The sequence below is a fragment of the Stegodyphus dumicola genome, chromosome 6 (assembly GCF_044657685.1).
Source record: "Stegodyphus dumicola isolate Sdum_Otavi_A_Nest chromosome 6, ASM4465768v1".
NCBI lineage: Eukaryota > Metazoa > Arthropoda > Arachnida > Araneae > Eresidae > Stegodyphus > Stegodyphus dumicola.
Genome location: NC_140773.1, coordinates 57217332 through 57236303, shown reverse-complemented (window position 1 = coordinate 57236303; position 18972 = coordinate 57217332). Strand labels below are relative to the sequence as shown.

The 18972-nt window shown below is 29.5% G+C and overlaps 1 protein-coding gene across 1 annotated transcript in view; it reads left to right on the top strand.

The window, feature by feature from the left end:
• LOC118192977 (GPN-loop GTPase 2) overlaps positions 1-13324 on the top strand; it is a 36533-nt gene extending 23209 nt beyond the window's left edge. The window contains exons 4-6 of the mRNA XM_035364009.2: positions 4553-4677; positions 7601-7699; positions 12961-13324. Of these exons, the coding sequence (XP_035219900.1) occupies positions 4553-4677; positions 7601-7699; positions 12961-13170 (434 nt within the window). The 3' untranslated portion in view covers positions 13171-13324. The remainder of the gene's footprint in view (positions 1-4552; positions 4678-7600; positions 7700-12960) is intronic.
• The last annotated feature ends 5648 nt before the right edge of the window (positions 13325-18972 follow it).

Genomic DNA, 18972 nt, shown 5'->3' with positions numbered 1-18972 from the left:
TTACTCAGTAATTTTCCAGATTAAATTTGAAAGTGTCTTATGCTTTACTGAATGGCAACATGCTGGTGCATGGGAGATAAAAGTACTTTATTTCAGCTGCAGCAACACATTGCTTTCATAGAAGCAAGTTTGTTAATTAAAATTGGAGGATCTTACACTTTTCAGAATGGCAGCACTCTGTCATGTGAGCTAAAAATGTTTTATTTTGAACAGTGTTGCCACTGCTCACTATCAAATGGTTGAGTTTGTCAAAATAAATTTGAACACTGAAAATAAAGATGAAAATGATACCTAACTCCAGCAGCTCAACCTCTGCAGCAACAACAGAATATTAAAAATCCAGGTATTTCCCCCATCATGGTAAATCCTGGCATATTAATGTCTGAAGTCAACTATCACAATCTACAGAAGCCAAATTTCTTGGGAAGTTAAATGGCAAGGATCTAAACATCTTATCATATAGTGCAGAAGATCGTAGGACACTTAGCATACTATTCAAAGAAAAACTCACTGAGCGCTATGTATTAAATGCTAAGTATAATAAACCAATCAAAGTTGTCAGCCATGGACTATCCGCTAGAACAGATAAAAATAAAATAACAACTGCATTCACACATAGAAGTTTCTCAGTACAAAGAATGTCTCAATTCACATGTAGGAAACCTAAGGCTCCGCCTCTGTTTTTAATCAATGTCATCCAGAAGGAAAAATTTAGAACATCAAAGATTTGATGCTCTTTTCAGTCTCTGTGAAAAAATACATTAAAAAAAAAAAAAATCAAATACCTCAATGCAAAAACTGACAGAAATGGCATCATTACTAAGAACTGTTATTTCAAGCCCAAATGTGTAAAATGTGCACTATCTCATAGAACCATTGACTGTTCAAATAGGGGCAAAATTGATGAACCAACATGTATCAGTTATAATAGTACAGGACACCCCACTTCTTATCAGAGATGTCCTAAGTCATTTCTGAATTCCCATAATAGTACACACAGGATCAAACTATGCCCTGGTGCTTGTATCATGTGACCTGCTTACCTAAATCATTAAAGTTTTACAAAATCTGAAATAAATAATAAAACAAATTCCAAATTTAGACATAGTACTACTACATTATTCAAAATTTGATAGCTCTAGATACCATCGTTTTTTTCCACAATGTGAGGAACATACATACATACAGGCAGATTCTTCATTATTTAAATTTCTTTATAATTAAAACAATTAATTCTTTATAATTAAGACAATATAGGCAATAATATTAACTGGCAACAATTTGAAAAGTGATACACCGTTTATAGGGAACCAACGCAAAATCCCATTTCAAGACTAATAACTCCTTTTGGGCTAATAATGTTTAAAGTAGATCAATATGTCATAGGTACTTTATGTAAAGAGATTTAAAGAAAAGTATATTTTTTATTAAAAAGTTTTAACATAAAATTAATATACAGTACAAAGTCCGTAATCCGGACTCCTCGAGACCTTGGCGATATTCCGGATTAGGGTTTTTCCGGATTATAGATCATCAATTTAAATCTAAGGTGGCATGCAGAAATGATACAATTAAAAATATGAAATTATAATTTATGAAATAAATAACAGTTATGATCTAAAGAGTATCAAAATTTACAAAAAAAAAAGCTTAATATTTATTTGTTTACTTTATTAAACATTTCTTTCAATGTAAATTGTTTAAGATGCTTCCACAAAAAATTCAGAAAGTTCCTTTTTCTTGTGTCATATATAGTGGACTTTCCAATGTCATACTTCTCGCATAATTTTGAGACGGATAGGCCTTTGTCCATTTTTTTGCAGTAATTCCACTTTTTGTTTAATGGACATCAAAACATGCTTTCGCTTTGTAGATCCTTTGGCAGCTCCAGAATTGGAAACTCTTTTCGACATAATCGAAAGTTCAAGCTTAATTTTTATAAAATTGTTCTGCAAAAAATAATAAGCCGGGTCCAATTAGAAGATTAAGGAACAGTGCAATCTGCAATGTTAACTGAAATGTCTTAGATAATTTTAGCCTAGCTTATACCATCCTTTATACATTAAACGTGGATGCGTAAACACATTATACGCATGCATAAATCCATATGCGCATGCATAAATCCATATGCGCATGCATAAATTCATATGCGCATAAAGTTTGTAGCTTTGAGGTCCGCATTATAGATCACTTGATCACTTTGGATTATGGATATCCGGATTACAGATTTTGTACTGTAATTAACTCAGACTCCAGGTGTCACCTACCCTTTAATTATATTAAGTGACTGGAGTGTGCTTGCATTTCTTTACATAAATTGTCTAAGTCTGTCCCCATTGTTGTTATCTGCAGTTGCATTTCACATTCTGCATTTAATTTGTTTTTGTAATTTGCTTTTGTTGCCACACATATCAAGGAAGATTTTTCGCATAAATACATTGCTCCTAATGGCATTACAATGTTTATAGCTGTGTGAGAAACTTTTGAGTATTCTACATGAATCTGCAATAAAAAATTAGGACTTATTCTTGCCTAAATTTAGATTTAATGTCGAATCTGTTGATATGCCAGTAAGTTGTTCCCACTGGCAAGTCTTCTGATTTATCATAGTGTTTGAACAGATTTTATATCCAGTGGCACTTAGTTTTATCTTCTAGGAAACCTTTTTTTTATAGGTTTCTTCAACTGAAAAAGGTGTTCCATTATATAATCTTTAACACTGACATATAAATGTAATTCATATTCTGTTAAAAAGCTGTTTAAATTTGCAAAACATTGCACTTCATTCTCTTTGACATATATTGAATTTTTATTTTGAATTGTTGAACCGTGAGATTTAACTTATTGAACCTGGGGTTCCGCAGAACACAGTTTAAAGACCACTGATGTAGACAGTTGGATGCCATCATTTTTGCTTGCGCAAGTAAGATTTTGCCCTAAAAAACTGGACATGTATTTTAAAAGCTAGAACTTTGGATTCTTCAGCTGTAACTTATATAGTAATGTAGTATATATATTCAACACAAATGAATAAATTTGTAAAATAAAGCATTAACTTCATTATGCAGTATTACCCATTACATATATGCATTAAACCATTGCATATATGAAGTATACCATTCCCAATGTTATATTTCTAAAATATTTTTTCACTTGCAGAGAGTTAACAACTTACGTATATGTAGTGGAAACTTCATATGTTGAGTTAAAAAAATTTTATTAAGAACTATTGTTACTATTAAATTGCTTAGTTTTTTAATCAGCTATAGACAGATTAAATTTGAAAGTTAAATATCTTTCAAAAGTTGTAATACTCATGGCAACAATTATACAGTGTGTTGCCATCAATGTTACAGTCAAATGGCAACACACTAGCACATGAAAGATATAATTATTTTTGTTCTGATAATGACAACATATTGTTTTAAATAACCAAGTTTGTTGGATAAATATCATGCACCTTGCCAAATGGCAACACTGGTGCGTGGAAGATAAAAGTGTTTTATTTCAAGCAGTGGCAACAGATTCCTTTTAAACCATTGAGTTTGTTAATCAAAAATTCATTGATATCCCCCTGTATGAACAACAAATAGTTTTTAATTTTACTTCTATATTTCTTGATTAATATAAACAGTCATCTTTCTTTATGAAAATAATTTTTTCTCAATATCATTTCTAGTTTCTGGAGTTATTCAAATATTTGACCTGCATTATTTTTTTGACTGGTACTATTATCTCAGAACTGAACAGAAGTACTTTTGAAACATATTAAAGTAATAAATCTTTCAGTTGTGAAAATTTTATAATTTTCCTCATCCCATATTCCATTAAAATGAATGATAAAGCTAGTAATTTTTGAGGAAAGGAAATGCAGAGAAATTCAGCTTGGTTAAGATAGATTGGCTAAATGGATTTACTGCAACTTAATATTTACTGAGTTTTATATATCATATGTGATATATATCTGATTTTCATATTTTTATTAATGGTCTTTTTTTCACTTTAATTCATGATTTTAAAATTTTTGTGCTGTGTGCCATTGTTATTTTTATGCTAGGAAAATATGTTATGGTAAACAGAAAAGTACAAAATTTTTCTCTTGGGCTTTTTTCATAGCTTTAAAAGGTAAATAAATTCAAAAATATTAAATGAAATTTAAAAGATAAATTTTTAAAGGCAAGAAAATGGAATTTTGGAAGTTTTATTTTGTATTTTTGATTTATGTATATAATGCATAATATTTCTTTTGCTCAGATTTAGTTTACAAATAAGAGTGTCTTTTACCTGATGGTAATTAATGCTGATGCTCAGTTTATTTATTTATTTTTAACATACTGAATACTGATGCATTTACTGCCTTACCTATTCTATCTGATTTTTCATTTAGACCAGATTGGGAATTTTAAAAGGGACTAAATATGTGTAATGAAATATATAAATGAATTATAGTATTGTAATATTCTATATAACATATTAGTAGTAAAAAATGTATTAACATAGTATAATATCTTTCAGTGCTTATTCTCAGAAATATTTCTTTTTTCTTTTATAGTGGAAATGCCACATGTGAATGTTCTTTCAAAAGTTGACCTGATTGAGAAACAAGGAAAACTTCATTTTAATCTTGATTTCTACACTGAAGTCCTGGATCTATCAGAATTAGTTGCATTACTTTCGGTTTGTGCATTTTAAAATTAATTTTCTTTCAATTTTTAGGTTAATTTGAAATGAAGCAACATATCCAACTATGAAACAAAATAATTTTTTTATTTGTAATGAAACTTCATTGGGGCTGTGTCTACTTGATTTTGGATTCTTAAGAGAGGGAACCGTTTTCAGCTGCATTAAGCTTTCTTTTATTGAAATCACTTAAAAATAAAAATTTTATTCCCCTATTTGTGAAATAAATACCATGAGATTAGAAGTAACTTCAGAACTCTTTCCATATGCAAAAGGAAAATTTTATTAACTAAGAATTGATTTACAATTTGCCTTAAAAATAATCATATTTTAAACATACATAAAATACTGATCTTATGTTTCAGTGGATGTGGCTAGTTTTCCAGTTTTCTAGTAGTTATGTAACACTTCACATGTTAATGTATGTAACAGATAATTAATTAAAAAATTTCATAGTTTTCTAGTTGTTATGTAATGTTTCACATCTTGATGTATGTAATAGATAGTTAATTAAAAAAAAGTTGACGGATTCACTGAATCGTAAAGTGAATACTGATTTATTAGTGGTGCTGGCTGAATAGATTGTGAAAGCTCAGAATATGCTGCATAAACAAATTGTGAAGGCTCAGCTTAGTGACATAATAAATAATTAGACCAAGTTTATGATATCACAGTGTATTTTAACATATTATACTGTATATAATTTAGTGTTTTCTACTGAAAATTACAATAACTAGTTGTTTATTGTTATAAATTAACATTAAAATTCTTTATCTTAGGTTTACACTTCTAACAATCAAGCTTTGGCTTTACTGAAAATAAGAATAATAAATTGTTGATTTTAGATTCACATGACAGTTCTACCATTTATTAAAAGAGTAAACAACATTCCAGTCTTGCATACTTGTATTTTAGACAGTCTTAATATTTTCAAAGATTTTTAAGCTTTGCGATTAATACAAATGAGAACAATTTTTTTTAAATATAAATTTACATCATAGAACCCTTTAATTGTAAATGATTTCAATGATGATTTTATTATTACACAATGTCACAGTCCCTTATATGCTATTAATAGACAATATTCATTAAGTTATAAAATTTTAAGAATGAATGTGTTGAGGAAAATTAGAAAAATATTTTTTTAAACCAAATGAATATCACACACAGCTTTTATTTCACTATTTTTTAGATTCCTAATGGTGTTATACTGTCTTTGCACATACATCAATAACAAATATTCCATACATCAATAACTGGCAAATATGTAATTCCTCACAATAAGCGAAATAAGATGCAAAAATAAAAAGCCACAAATTTGTTATAATATGCAGTGTTTTGACTAGAAAATATAATCAAGTGTGATTACAATAGCAAACATTTTGTATTAAAATAATGATGCAAAAGTTACTTTCAGGTGCATGTTTTTGATTTTCATGACTCTTTAAAGATCATCAAACTATCAATATGTATCATAAGTCAGAAAACAGTATCAACATACATTATTCAAAGTATCCTTCAACATGATGAAAATAAAAGTTCCTTTTTTCACTATTTAAAAATAAGTTGTTTTAAAAATAAATAGCTGTCAACAATAGAGAGCAAGTGACCTAGAGGGAAATATCCCACAGCTTTACTGATCTGAGTTTTAAAAAAATAAATTTCTGGAATAATAACTCTTTAAGAAAGTCAGGTTATCAGAATAAAATCATTCGCCAGCAGTGTAATCACCAAATTTAGCATGCATCCGATACTTCACTTTAGCCGATAAAAATAAATAAAACTTACCTTCAGTTCTCAGCTTTTGCAGAATATATCTGTATTTGAATCTCTGAAGTGTAAACTCTTTTTCACTTTCAAATGTTAATGCTTAAATCCTTCAACCTCAAGGCACCTGAATGTTTTCCAGCAGTTGAAATCGCAAATGATCCGGGCAGAATATTTGCTTTAATTATTTGTAAAAATGACTCAGCACTTCTGCTTTCAATCACTCTAAACAAACACTTTTCTACCTCTTTCTCATGAGCAAACACCCATTTCCCTTCAACTTTTTTTTTTCTCTATAATGCTTTTACTTACCAGATTTATTTTCATCAGTTTCCACAATGACACCTCCCTATCTAACACTACATTCTCTTTCAAATATAACTAACTCTATGAATAAAAACTCTTCCAATCTGCCACAGTATTTTTAGCCATTCTTAACTGAAATTGTGTAAAATCATTCCTGCACCACATATGCATTATTTGCAAAACACCACTCTAATTCAATTTATTCTTCACAAACCATGAATCTTTTTTGGCAATTCAATACTAACATGCTTTGGGTAATTCTACACATCCACCCAAAATTATCTATACAGTGTTTTGTTCTACAATTTTATATTCATTTCGCAAATTGGACATTTATATGACCTGGAAATCAACATTTTGTCCACACACCACCCAGTCATGCTTTTTTTACTTTTTCTCTCCAACAGCTTAAAAAAAAAAAAAAATACAAATTCAAATTTTCATTTATAGCACCAAGATCACACATGCTGATTAAAAATATATAAAATTATCTGCATGATCAGTAATCAAAGAATTGAGCCAAAAAATTCTTTTCTTCACTTTGAGCGGTTTCAGTTATAAATTTTAAATCATTCATTCAGTATTTTCAATCACTTGTTCAATCTTAAAGCATATTAATGTGCTGTGTTAAATGGTAGAAACAGTACATGAGAAAGTAAATTTATTGTTAAAAAAAAAGTCGCTCTCTAATAATATTATAAATATAACATTTCAACTCAATAAAAATATAGCTTACATTCCTTTCAAATACTATGAAGCTATATATTTCAAATGATAACCATATAAACATTCTATATTAAATCAGTTTAAAGCTTCAAAACAAAAGTATTTTCTTGTTTTATTTTAGGATGATCCATTTCTGGCTAAGTACAAGAAGTTGAATGAATCACTAATGCAACTTATTGAAAATTACAGCCTTGTATCATTCCATTTGTTAACAGTAAAGGTATGAAATTTTAATATATTGTCATAAAAATCTCTGTGTGTTAGCCCTGTTCAGATTGATGATAAATAGTATTTATTTCTATCCATTCTTTTATTTAAGTTCTAAAATTTCCATAATGATGTAATTTGTTCATTATGCTCTAAATTTTTCCAAGTGGTATGATTACAGAATTTAATTGTTTCCATATTTCAGCAATGATATGCAGAGAATGGATTTGACGATAAAATAGCAAACAGAAATTGAATTATTAGGAATTATATTATATTGAATATTACGAATTATTATTATATTGAAATATTAGGAAATAAATTGTCTGAAACTTAACAGACAAAACTACTAGAAATTTTAATTTCAATAGTAAATACTAATAAAAATTTAGTCATGAATCATAACTGAAAATTCAATGATATGATTGTGTTTCATGAATTTAAAATTTAAAATGTCTTGCATATTATGCCATAATGACTTCTGACTTTTTTTTTTTTTTTTTTTTTTTTATAGAAATGTTCCAATTAACTGAGGTTTTTTTGATAGAAAGTCTTCCAGTTTTATTTGATTCTGTATGATTATTGGAGCTAATATAATTGTTTATTAAGTTTTTTTAATTATTCATTAAATTTATATATTTATTAGTTTCTTATATTTGATGTAATAGGTAATAAAAATTGCTAATTGATTGTAAAATATTTTTCATAATTATTGTTTTATCTTCAGGTGAATATTTTTTTTTTTTTTTTTAACCAGACAAAATATAATTTACCAGAGTCCTGTAGTTATAAAATATTGAAAGCAGCTAAATTTGGTATAATATAGGAAAAGGGAATCTGTAATAAATTTGTATTGGTATGAATATAGTTTTACATTGTTATGAATACAGGGCTCTCATGTTTTGAGATATTCATGAAATTAAACCGGCAAAAAGGAAATAGTTATTAATTTTTTCAAAGCTTCCCTAGAACACATTACTTAAGATGTCATGCACAAAACTATTTATAAGATTACCAAAGTATTAGTACTTTTTTTTAATGCTTCTTATAATTTGTTCAAAGCTGCTAACTTCCTAGTGTAGTGATAATTTTGTATTGACTTTTCTTTCACCAAAGGAAATAAAAACAGTCTTCAAAGATAAACTGATTACAATGAGTGTGGGAGAATTAGTACTATATTTTTCCCTTCAGAAATTTTTGTATGTTCTTACGCAGACCTCAAAGCTCAGTTTCTGTATCTCATTTCAAGCAAGTTATTGCAGGAAGCTAACAACTGTTGCATTGCAAATGTACTTTGTAGCTTCATCATTAAAAGTAGTCACTTTTGGAATCAAAGCAATTTTGTTATTGTTTTCTGTGATATTGTTTCCCTTAGAGGTGCATTATGATAAAATTACTTAATATTAGATAGCTCTTTCCTGAGTGGTTTATACCCTTATACTGCATTTTGTCACCTATATCAGTAGTTGAAACACTTTAACTTTTGCTTTTGTTGGTATTATATTCTTTTAATGTAAGTTTGCAATAGTCTAGGATTCCATTTTAGCCCATGAGTGAGATAATGGGTCATCCATATGGTCATTAAATTGGTTTGGGAAAAGAAAATTGTAGTTGGGTGGTTATTAAAAGGCCTACCTACTTACTCCCCAGGGAAAAAAAAAAAAAAAAAAAGACATAATAACTGCTATAGCAAAGATGAATTTAGTATACTTTCTTTGGCTGTATGAAAATTAAGGTTTTCAATGAAATTCTCTCTGCAGAATACAGTAACAAATGCCTTCTGTACTCGTTACACACGGAGAAAACCATTAAAATGCTGATGCATCAAACCTGTTTGCCAGGATTCAAACCTTGGGCCGAACTACCAGCGTTCAGTGACTTTACCACTTGGCCACTGGTAGGCCTATTATTCTATTCTTCAGAAATTGCTTGCTATCAAACATGATTTTGCATTATTACTGAAAAGATTTGATTGGCTTTGAAACACAATTTCTGGATTTAACATTTACCAAAAGTGGATGTTTCTCATACTGGCACATAAGAGTATTTAGCTTCTTTTTCTCCATTTTTAGTTTTCATCTTTAAAATCAAAGACATATCAGGTGTCATTAAAAAAAATCACATTAAATATATCTACTGGAGCATGTTTGTCAGTTATGTTCTGAAGTTTGTTCTTTTTTCTATGCATCGATGTTTTTTTTTTTTTTGGTTGGAAGAATCACTTGCTCCACAAAAGATTCTAGATTATGAAATGATTATGTGTGGAAGTGCTTCATCTGAAGCTTAAAATGTTTCTTTATAAATATCCATTTCTTCTATAACATTTTGGACTTTATCAAATTTTTATTTATTGAAATAATTATCATTGCATTAATTTTAGTCATTCATGCAGTGTTACTGAAACATTCCATCTTGTTACTGACCATGCAGAGGAGGGTACCTAATTTTTTGTTCCTCAAAATCAGATTCTGGTTTTTATGGTTATAAATGTCACAGTTTTGAAGATTCTGAATTGAAGTGATTTGGTATTTAAAAAAAATTTTTAGTTAAGCTTTTAATTTTGCATCCAAAGTTATTGCGGTGTATTTATTTGAAACAACTATTTTTTAAGACAGTGACAAATGAAAATAGCTGTGACTGCTGTATCAGTGGTTCTTTACTTCTCCCCCCCCAATGCATTCCTTTCACCATTGCTAAGTGATTATTCCCCCTTTCTAAAACACATATACAATATAAAAATACGTATACATTTATTTAAATTTAGATAATTTTTTATTGTATTTTACAGATTAAACAAAAAAAGTGTATGAAATGTTGACAAATACCAAAACCTGAATAAAAATAGTTTTTATATTCATAAATTAAAATTAAATACTTAAGTGATAAATAAAAAGCTGACAGCATTCCCACTTTGTTGACAACCCTCATGCTATACCTTCGAGTTTCACTTTAAAAGTTAAATTCTGGTGTCTGTTTATTCTTTTCCATCAAAACAAAGGTGAATGGCCTGGGGATTATATTCTGTGCTGAGATCAGTGCTGTTCATACTTCCTTTTTGAATGCATTCTAAGAAGTTCTCAAATACAGGGTAAACCCCATGATATCTGTTACCATTAGCAGGCTTTGGTGGCTATGTTAATTATAGTTATAATATTTGGGAAAAAATTCATATGAAGAGTTAAATTAAAACATGATGTTAGAATAAAGGACTCTAAAAGGTCATTATAGAGATTGTAAAAGTAAAATAGCTTTTGGGGAACTGTTTTTGGCTTTTTGCACCTGTGGTGTAGTGGCCGAAACCGCTACGCAAACCCTGGGTTGTAACACCAGGTTGAAATGAACTTCTAACTCAAGTTTTAACAATAACATGAATTTTAATAAGATAACCTTAATAGTTGCATATCTTGACAATATGGAACTTAGATATATTTAGTCCTGTAATTTCAGATTTTTGTTACAGGAAAAATGCTCTAACTCATTATCCACGAGGCATGATCATTCTTAGCAGCCAATATGCCCATATCTCTAAACAGGAAAAATTGTCCAATCTTCTCAGGAAACCATCTTATATATCTCCCTGTGTTTATTTGCGCTGAACTCCTGAGAGGGAAAACATTCTTTCATGCATACATAACAAAGTGTCCATCTCGTGACCCTGATGCAAAGACTTCTTTTACCTCTTTGTCCACTGTTGGGACCCACGAGGCTGCACCAGAATCATTAACAAAGGCAAAGGATTTCACTCTGGATATGAAAACTGTTGCACTCTGAAAACTCATCCCAGACAAAGAACCTTTATGCCACCTTATCACACACCAGTCATTGTAATGGAGCAGGAGCTGTAATGTGTAATCATTATAGAGAGCATTAGTTGTGAATAATATCAGTTAAAATTAAATGATGAATTTCTTTAAATAATGTAGGGAAAAAAACGAAAAACTCTTAAATATGAAATGCAAGTTTTTGATGACATTTTGTCCTACTTTTTTCAAATGGCTTTACTGTCTTGGTGTTTTACCAGATTTGGAGTTTCTGTTTTGAAGTTAAATCATCAATCAAACTCTTTACGTATATTAGGTTAAAAAAGAAACTTCCTAATATAATAGAGTTTGTGACAAAAATTTCAGCTATTTAGAATTATTAAACTTTGATTCAGTTTGGTTAATACTGTTGTTGTGAGAGATATAGAAATGGAACTGTTTTCTTGCGGGAGGGGCTACCTGTTTTATATGTTTACTTGGTAGTCAGTATATTGATTGTCAGATGAAACTTTTACTCTACAAACAATATGCATGCAATACAAATATCTTGTTTATGTGTCTTTTGTGCAGTATATTTCATCTGTTTATTCATGCTAGTATATTAATATTTCTTCTATGTACTCATGCTAAATCAAATACATATTCTTTTATACTGCATGAATACAAATACAGTGTGAGGCATATTTCTGCAATAAGATAGTTTTAAGAATTCCACTAGTTTGGCTATATATGTCAATAAAAATATTTATCTTGTTAGGTAACCTTTCTTAAAAGCATTAGCAAGTACAGGCTGTAAATAATAAATATAGTTAGGAAAACTGACAAATGAATAGTTATATGTAAATTAATATTCTATCTGTATTTAATTATTTATTACTTTATATTTTCATTCTGATAATTGATTATTTTGAAATTAGGAAAGCAGAACTTTGAAATTTTGAAAAGTCATAAAATGATACTGCATTACCAAATATCTTTTATATATTCTGTTTTTCTGTGTATGAAATTAATTGGACTTTTTTTCCGTAATTTCAATAAAAGAGGGATAATTCAGTTATTGAGGTCATAGAAATAATGATAATCTCAGTTACAGAGGACCTTAATTTTCATCTTGTACTGAATTCATACTACTGTATTTATAAACTGCAATCAATAGATTTAGATGTTGTGGATAAAGATTAGAATATAGAGAAAGATTTCTACGTAATTCAAGAGTGAATGTAAAATTGAAAGAGATATTCTTGTCAGCCTTTCTTTGTAAATGACTGTCAGATCCTTCTGAAATACATGTTATATTATCAAGTTAACTATTGTTTTTGGGTTTATTTAATCAAAATTGCAGTTTTTAAAATAAAAAGGATAGAAAATTTTCAGTTCTATTATTTCCTTAGTTTCACAATTCTGCTATTTACATTTCTAATATCTTCATTAAAAATATAATTGTAAAGTTGCAGGATAAGTTATACTTGTCTTTTAAGTATTTCCAAATGAGTTATAATTATTATGATTTCAGAGTAAAGAAAGCATGTTCAAAGTACTTCAGGCTGCAGATAAAGCTAATGGTTATGTATTTGGAATTAATGAAGAGAACAGAAATATTCAGAATCTCTTATCCTGCGCTATGAGTGCAGATTTTGAAGATACAAAAATAGCAGATATAAGAGAAAAGTATGTCTCTACAGAGCCTGATAATTCTGAAGGTTACGTGTCACAAGGCAGGTAATATTAGAACAAAATAATGTGTAAAACCTAATGTACTTGAAGTAGAAAACTGTATAGAAAATATGTAATGATCTGACACAGCATTTGTGTTTCTCTGAATTGTATTTAAAATTTTTAAATTATGGTTTTAAAATAAAATCATTTATGAAATCTTGCATTTTCATTTTTATTTTGATTATTATTCACAATTATTGAAAAATTATGTATTTCTTGCATCAGAATTTATAATCGCTTAAAATTTAAACAATTTCTTTTAACTTATAATAAACATTTTAGAAACTGGATTCAGTTGACTTGTGTCTTAAATTTGCTGATATTATTAAACCTGTTTTAATATTTTTGGAATCATGATTTTAAAGACTGAGCATATTCTTGTATGTTTCTTAAACAACTGTTGTAGAACTTTTTATTTACATATTTATTTATTTTGGTTTGTGTTTATGTGAAGAAAGCAGTGCTGGTGTACTACTAAATGATAAAAATATCAAGAATGATTCCATAAAACACAAGAATTTATTCATTTGTTGATGGTTATTACATCTCTTTCAAAATAATCACCTCTGGCTGCAGTGAATTCATGCCATTTTTCATCTCAAATAAGTTTAAAGTTGTTTTCATGAAATCTTTCAGGATTTGCAGTAAATTGTCTTTTATTACATCAATGGATTCAATATGATTACCACAAAATGGCTATTATGATGAATACAGAGAGGTCACTCACATGGTGAATATTGGGTGTGTTGTGGAGCCTTATTTAATAATTTTTGTCTCAAAATTCATGAAAAGTAAGGGCACTGTGAGCAAGTGCATTAAGATGCAAAATTCATGAATTAACTCAGCATATTTCAATATTATTTTCTATGAATCATTTCATGTAAACATCACAAAACATTTAAATAATGTGTTAACAATTTGTGTAGTTGGTCGAAAAATAGCTCTCCGAATTTTAGCTCCAAAATGTTCATTGAGTGGGCTATATATTTACTAATATCTCCGTTTTTTTTATTAAATGTTATTGATTCCTTCTTTCACAGTTCAAAACGTAGTTTCAATCCAAATAAAATTCACTGATATTTTTTAATTTATTTTTAAAGTTTTTATTTTTTAGTAATTTTTGTAAATTTTTTTGGGAAAAAAGTTGAATTATGATGTAATATTTTTGTAGTCGCCTTAAAGTAAATGTATTTTTAGACATAATTGCAAAAAATTTAGATTTTTTTATTCACAATTTCCAAAAATATATGTGAGTTTATATATTTGTTTTGAAATTTGGCATGTTTGTTAAGAGCGATAATAGCACCAAACGTGGTTTATGCACTTTGTTAAAATTATTTGAAAGAGTGAATAAGGCTCCTTTTTTTCCATTCTTGCCGAATGAAAGGAAAAGTTAAATATGTTAGCATAAATTAAGAATTATTCTTGATGCAAACTGAAAAACATGTGCCAAGATAAATTTAAAATTTTCTCAATAAGTTTCTCACCAAATGTTACAAAATTTAATATTGAGGCATAATTGTAGTTTTAGAATTGCAATATGGAGAAAAAAATCAGTATGCCATTTCAGGAAAAGTCCGATTTTCTGTCAAAATACCTATGCTAGAATAATGCTGTGTATAAATCTAATATATATCATAAATCGAGCTCTCAAGATATTGTAATGTATTTTGCAGTAATTGGCAAAACAGGCAATCTTCTTATTAGCACATAAATTTTATTTCTAGTTCACGGAGATAGATAATTTGAAGAAATTCTTTAGTGGCAAAACTTCAGAATCTAATTTTTAAAAAAAATTTCTCACGTTGCTGAGCAACGGTTACATAATACAAATATGACGTTGCCACTTCAACAATAAATTTATTAAATAATAAGTAAATTTATTAAATAACAAGATATTACAATATGAAAAGTAAATTAAATTTCACTATTCGGCGCAGTAAAACAGGAGATACAGAACTTCTGTTTTCTTTTCTTTTCTTTTCTTTTTTTTTTTTCTAAGAATTTACTTGTGAAGCTTTATAATACAGTAAACCCCCTTAACATGAATTTGCATAAGGCAAACTCATGGTTAACTTGAACAAAACTTGCAGCACTGCATATGATCTTATTGGAATTTTTATTGGTTGATGCAAATTCCAGTTAGCATGAATTACGAATTGTTTTTCAGTCTGTTGCATCATTAGATTTTTTCATTTAACATGAACTTTCAATGTCCTGTAGATGGCGCTTTCAGGAAGTAACAATTAACATTAAGCTGCAAGCAGTAAGAGAAGGAATCATGAACAAGAGGAAGCAAAGAGGAATTGGTCATCTGCAAACAAAACTAAAAATCCTTGAGGAAGTAGATATGATGTATTGAAGAAGAGTACAGTTGCCAAAAAGTATGGAATTGCCAAATCTACCTTATCCTTAATAATTAAAGATATTGAACATTTTCTTAATACTGCTACATTGGGTTCTGAGAACAAATCCAAGCAACTTTGCAGTGCTAAATATGAAAATGCTAAAACTTTACTTCTAGAATGGTTCAACCATATCTGTGCTTCCAGTGTACCTTTAAGTAGACCAAAAGTTCCATTAAAATCAAATGAGATCGCAAAAAATCTAGACATTCAAATTTTCAATTTTTCCATTGGTTGTCTGTACCAGTTCCAAAAGAGACACTCAATTTCATCATTAGTGATTTGTAATGTAGTAAATGAAGTTGATCACGAAAGAAAAAACAACTAGTGGCATGAATTCGACTGAGAGAAAGATATGCTTCCTTTGATGTGTACAATTCGAAAGAAACTGGATTTTTTTGCAATCTATTCCCAAGTTGTAGCCTTAGAATAAAAGATGATAAATATCACAGACAAGCACACAACAAACAATGTTTAACTCTTGTCCTGCATGTAATGCAAACAGCAGAGATAAACACAATTTTTGGTTGATCCATAATTCTAAGAAATGCCTTTGTTTTAAGAGTTTAAACACCTATTCTTATTATAAGAAAGCTTAGATCCACAGCTCATCATTTCATAAGTGTCTTTTAATGTTGAATGATGGCTCAGAATAAGCATGTTCTTATGGTTTGGTTTGGTTTGGTTTTATTAGATTACGGCAAAGCACTCGAGGGCTATCTGCCTTAAGGGAGGGATGCCTTCGTGGAGGACTTTCTAAATGAAACTGGCTGGTATGCACGTTACACATGGGGAAAACCATGAAAACGCCCATGCAGCCAGCTCGTTTGCGGGATTCGAACCTCGGACTGAACTACCAGTGTTCAGCGACGTTACTGGTGGGCCACATGTTCTTATGACACTGAAGAGCAATACAGCCAGTAACATACATGATCTGAACTTAACCTACGTAAAGGTTAACTTTTTCTCCCAAATGCAACATGGTTTCAGCTTTTTGGGTGAGGCATTATTGCTTTTATGAAGAGGTCTTATGTGACTTGTGAGACCCACAATATATGCTGCTGAAAATGTAATAGAATTGCTAACTTTGAGTGTGCTTAATGCAATAAAAGCTACCTCTGCATCCTAGAAATCTGTATCATCATAATACGTACAGAAATGTTTTAGCAGAGCTTGGAGACAGTATCTTGTTAACAAGTTAGATGGTGACAATGATATCACTTCATCTGACGAATGGAATACTCTACAAGATACTGTGAATCCTGGTGTTAGTTTTGGAGTTTGTTAGTTCAGATGACAATGCTGCCATGTGCGCTGCAATGGAATCTGATGTACAAGCAGTTGTGTTTGAGATGCCACAAATGCCATCAGAAGAAAATATCATTCTGCCATCTGCCAGGAATTGTTACATGCCTTGAACACTTTAGAATATTTTGCTGCAACATAGACTTGATCACTAGTTTTATGAAAGCCATGAGTACCAGGGATTTTTGATCCCATCTTTGACGGTGCAATACACAGAAATATTTCACCAGAAAATGATCTACGAGTGCATTCTTTAAAGTTACAGTGTAGTAATTAATGTAGTACTGTAGTGTTTTCTTTTATGACATACATAATATACTGTTGTACTGTAGTGTTTCCTATGATGGCATGCATAATAACTGTAGTATGTGTGTACGCATATACTGTAAATAGCTAATATGTAGAAACCTGTTCCAAAAATAAAATTTGAGTCTTTAGTTAACAAAAAAAATATTTTTTTATATGAACTCTTGATTTTTCGGCCCCTTGGGATTCATATTAACTCATTGAAGTCACCCCAAACACCCGAGCATTCAGACAGCGGCAAGTCGCCCGAACGCCTGAATAATTTCCTATCTAGTGCTTTCCCCCATCATGTTACCGCACTGCTCATTGCTTTCAGGAGTTGTTAAATGACATGTCATTCATTCTTTTCAAATGTCTAGAAGTAATGCACCTTCTTTTTCCTTTGTTTACTGTCAATCTTTAGCTATTGATTCCCAAAGTTGCAATCCCATCCCAAGGGGAAACTTCACACAAGGTGAAATCGTCCAAGAAAGAAGTTGTCACTTTACTTAAGTAGGTTATGGCTAGTGCTATAATATTCAATTTGTCATGGGGGAAGGAAAAGCATTCCAACAGAAGTTCGTATACACGGACGTTTTCGATGTTTGAGGAAAAGAGATTTGGTCTTCTCTCAGTGCGAAAGAGTTAATGAGGGTTTACTGCAATAAAAGGATTTAATAAATGTTTAACTTATTTGCCAATAAATATTTAATTATTTCTGTTATTAATAAAATTAAAAGTAATTAAAAATTTCTTCTATAAAATCCAGTGAAAAATGGATAGAATACATACTTATTTATCAATATAATAATTTTATTGAATTTTTTTCCTTTTAAATGTGTTGGCCCGATAATAAAATGATCATTACGGTTTAAGATTTTACAGATTTTTATTCTTTTTGTTTTAAATTTATATATCAAAATAATAGTTTTTAGTAATATTTCAATGCTTTAAACACATTCCAATAAGTACAATATTTTGTATTACTTCTTTTCTTTCTCCATTTGTTCTTCTTCTTCCCTTTAATTAGTGGATGTTAGCAAAAAAAAAAAGTTCCAACCCAATGTTAGAGCAGATTTTATTCCATTTGCAATAGAAACTTATATATATTCATACATACATATTACCAAAGAAGGTTTTTGAAGCATGCAGATAAGGCTAAGGAAACAAATAATGAAAATATATAAATTGATTATTAATATGGTAGTATTATACAGTACTAAGTCTTTAATCCGGGACTTCTATGATTCCGGATTAGGGGTTTTTCCGGATTATAGATCATCAATTTAAATCTGGTAAGATGCCATGCAGAAATTATAAAATTAAAAATATGAAACCGTAATTTATGAAATAAAGAGCAATTATGATCTAAAGTATATCAAAATTTGACAAAAAAGCTTAATATTTATTTGTTTACTTTATTAAACATTTCTTTCAATTTACGTTGTTTAAGTTGCTTTGTTTATTGTGCTAATACTTTCTCTTTAATTCTATAAACAGATATAATTTCTTGTTCAGTTACAAAGTTCTGCTGTTCAAGTCCTGTAATTGCTGTGGCGACAATACCGACTAACTTGTCAATCAAAATTTTTTCACTTTCACTAACCTCTCTGTCACTTTCTTCATGCCTTTATCCATTTTTTGCAGCAATTCCACTTTTTGTTTGATGGTCATTGAAACATGCTTTCACTTTGTAGATCCTTTGGCAGTTCCAGAATCGGAAACTCTTTTTGACATAATCGAAAGTTCAAGCTTACTTTTTATAAAATTGCTCTAACAGTCTGCAAAAAATAATAAGCCGGATTCAATTAGAA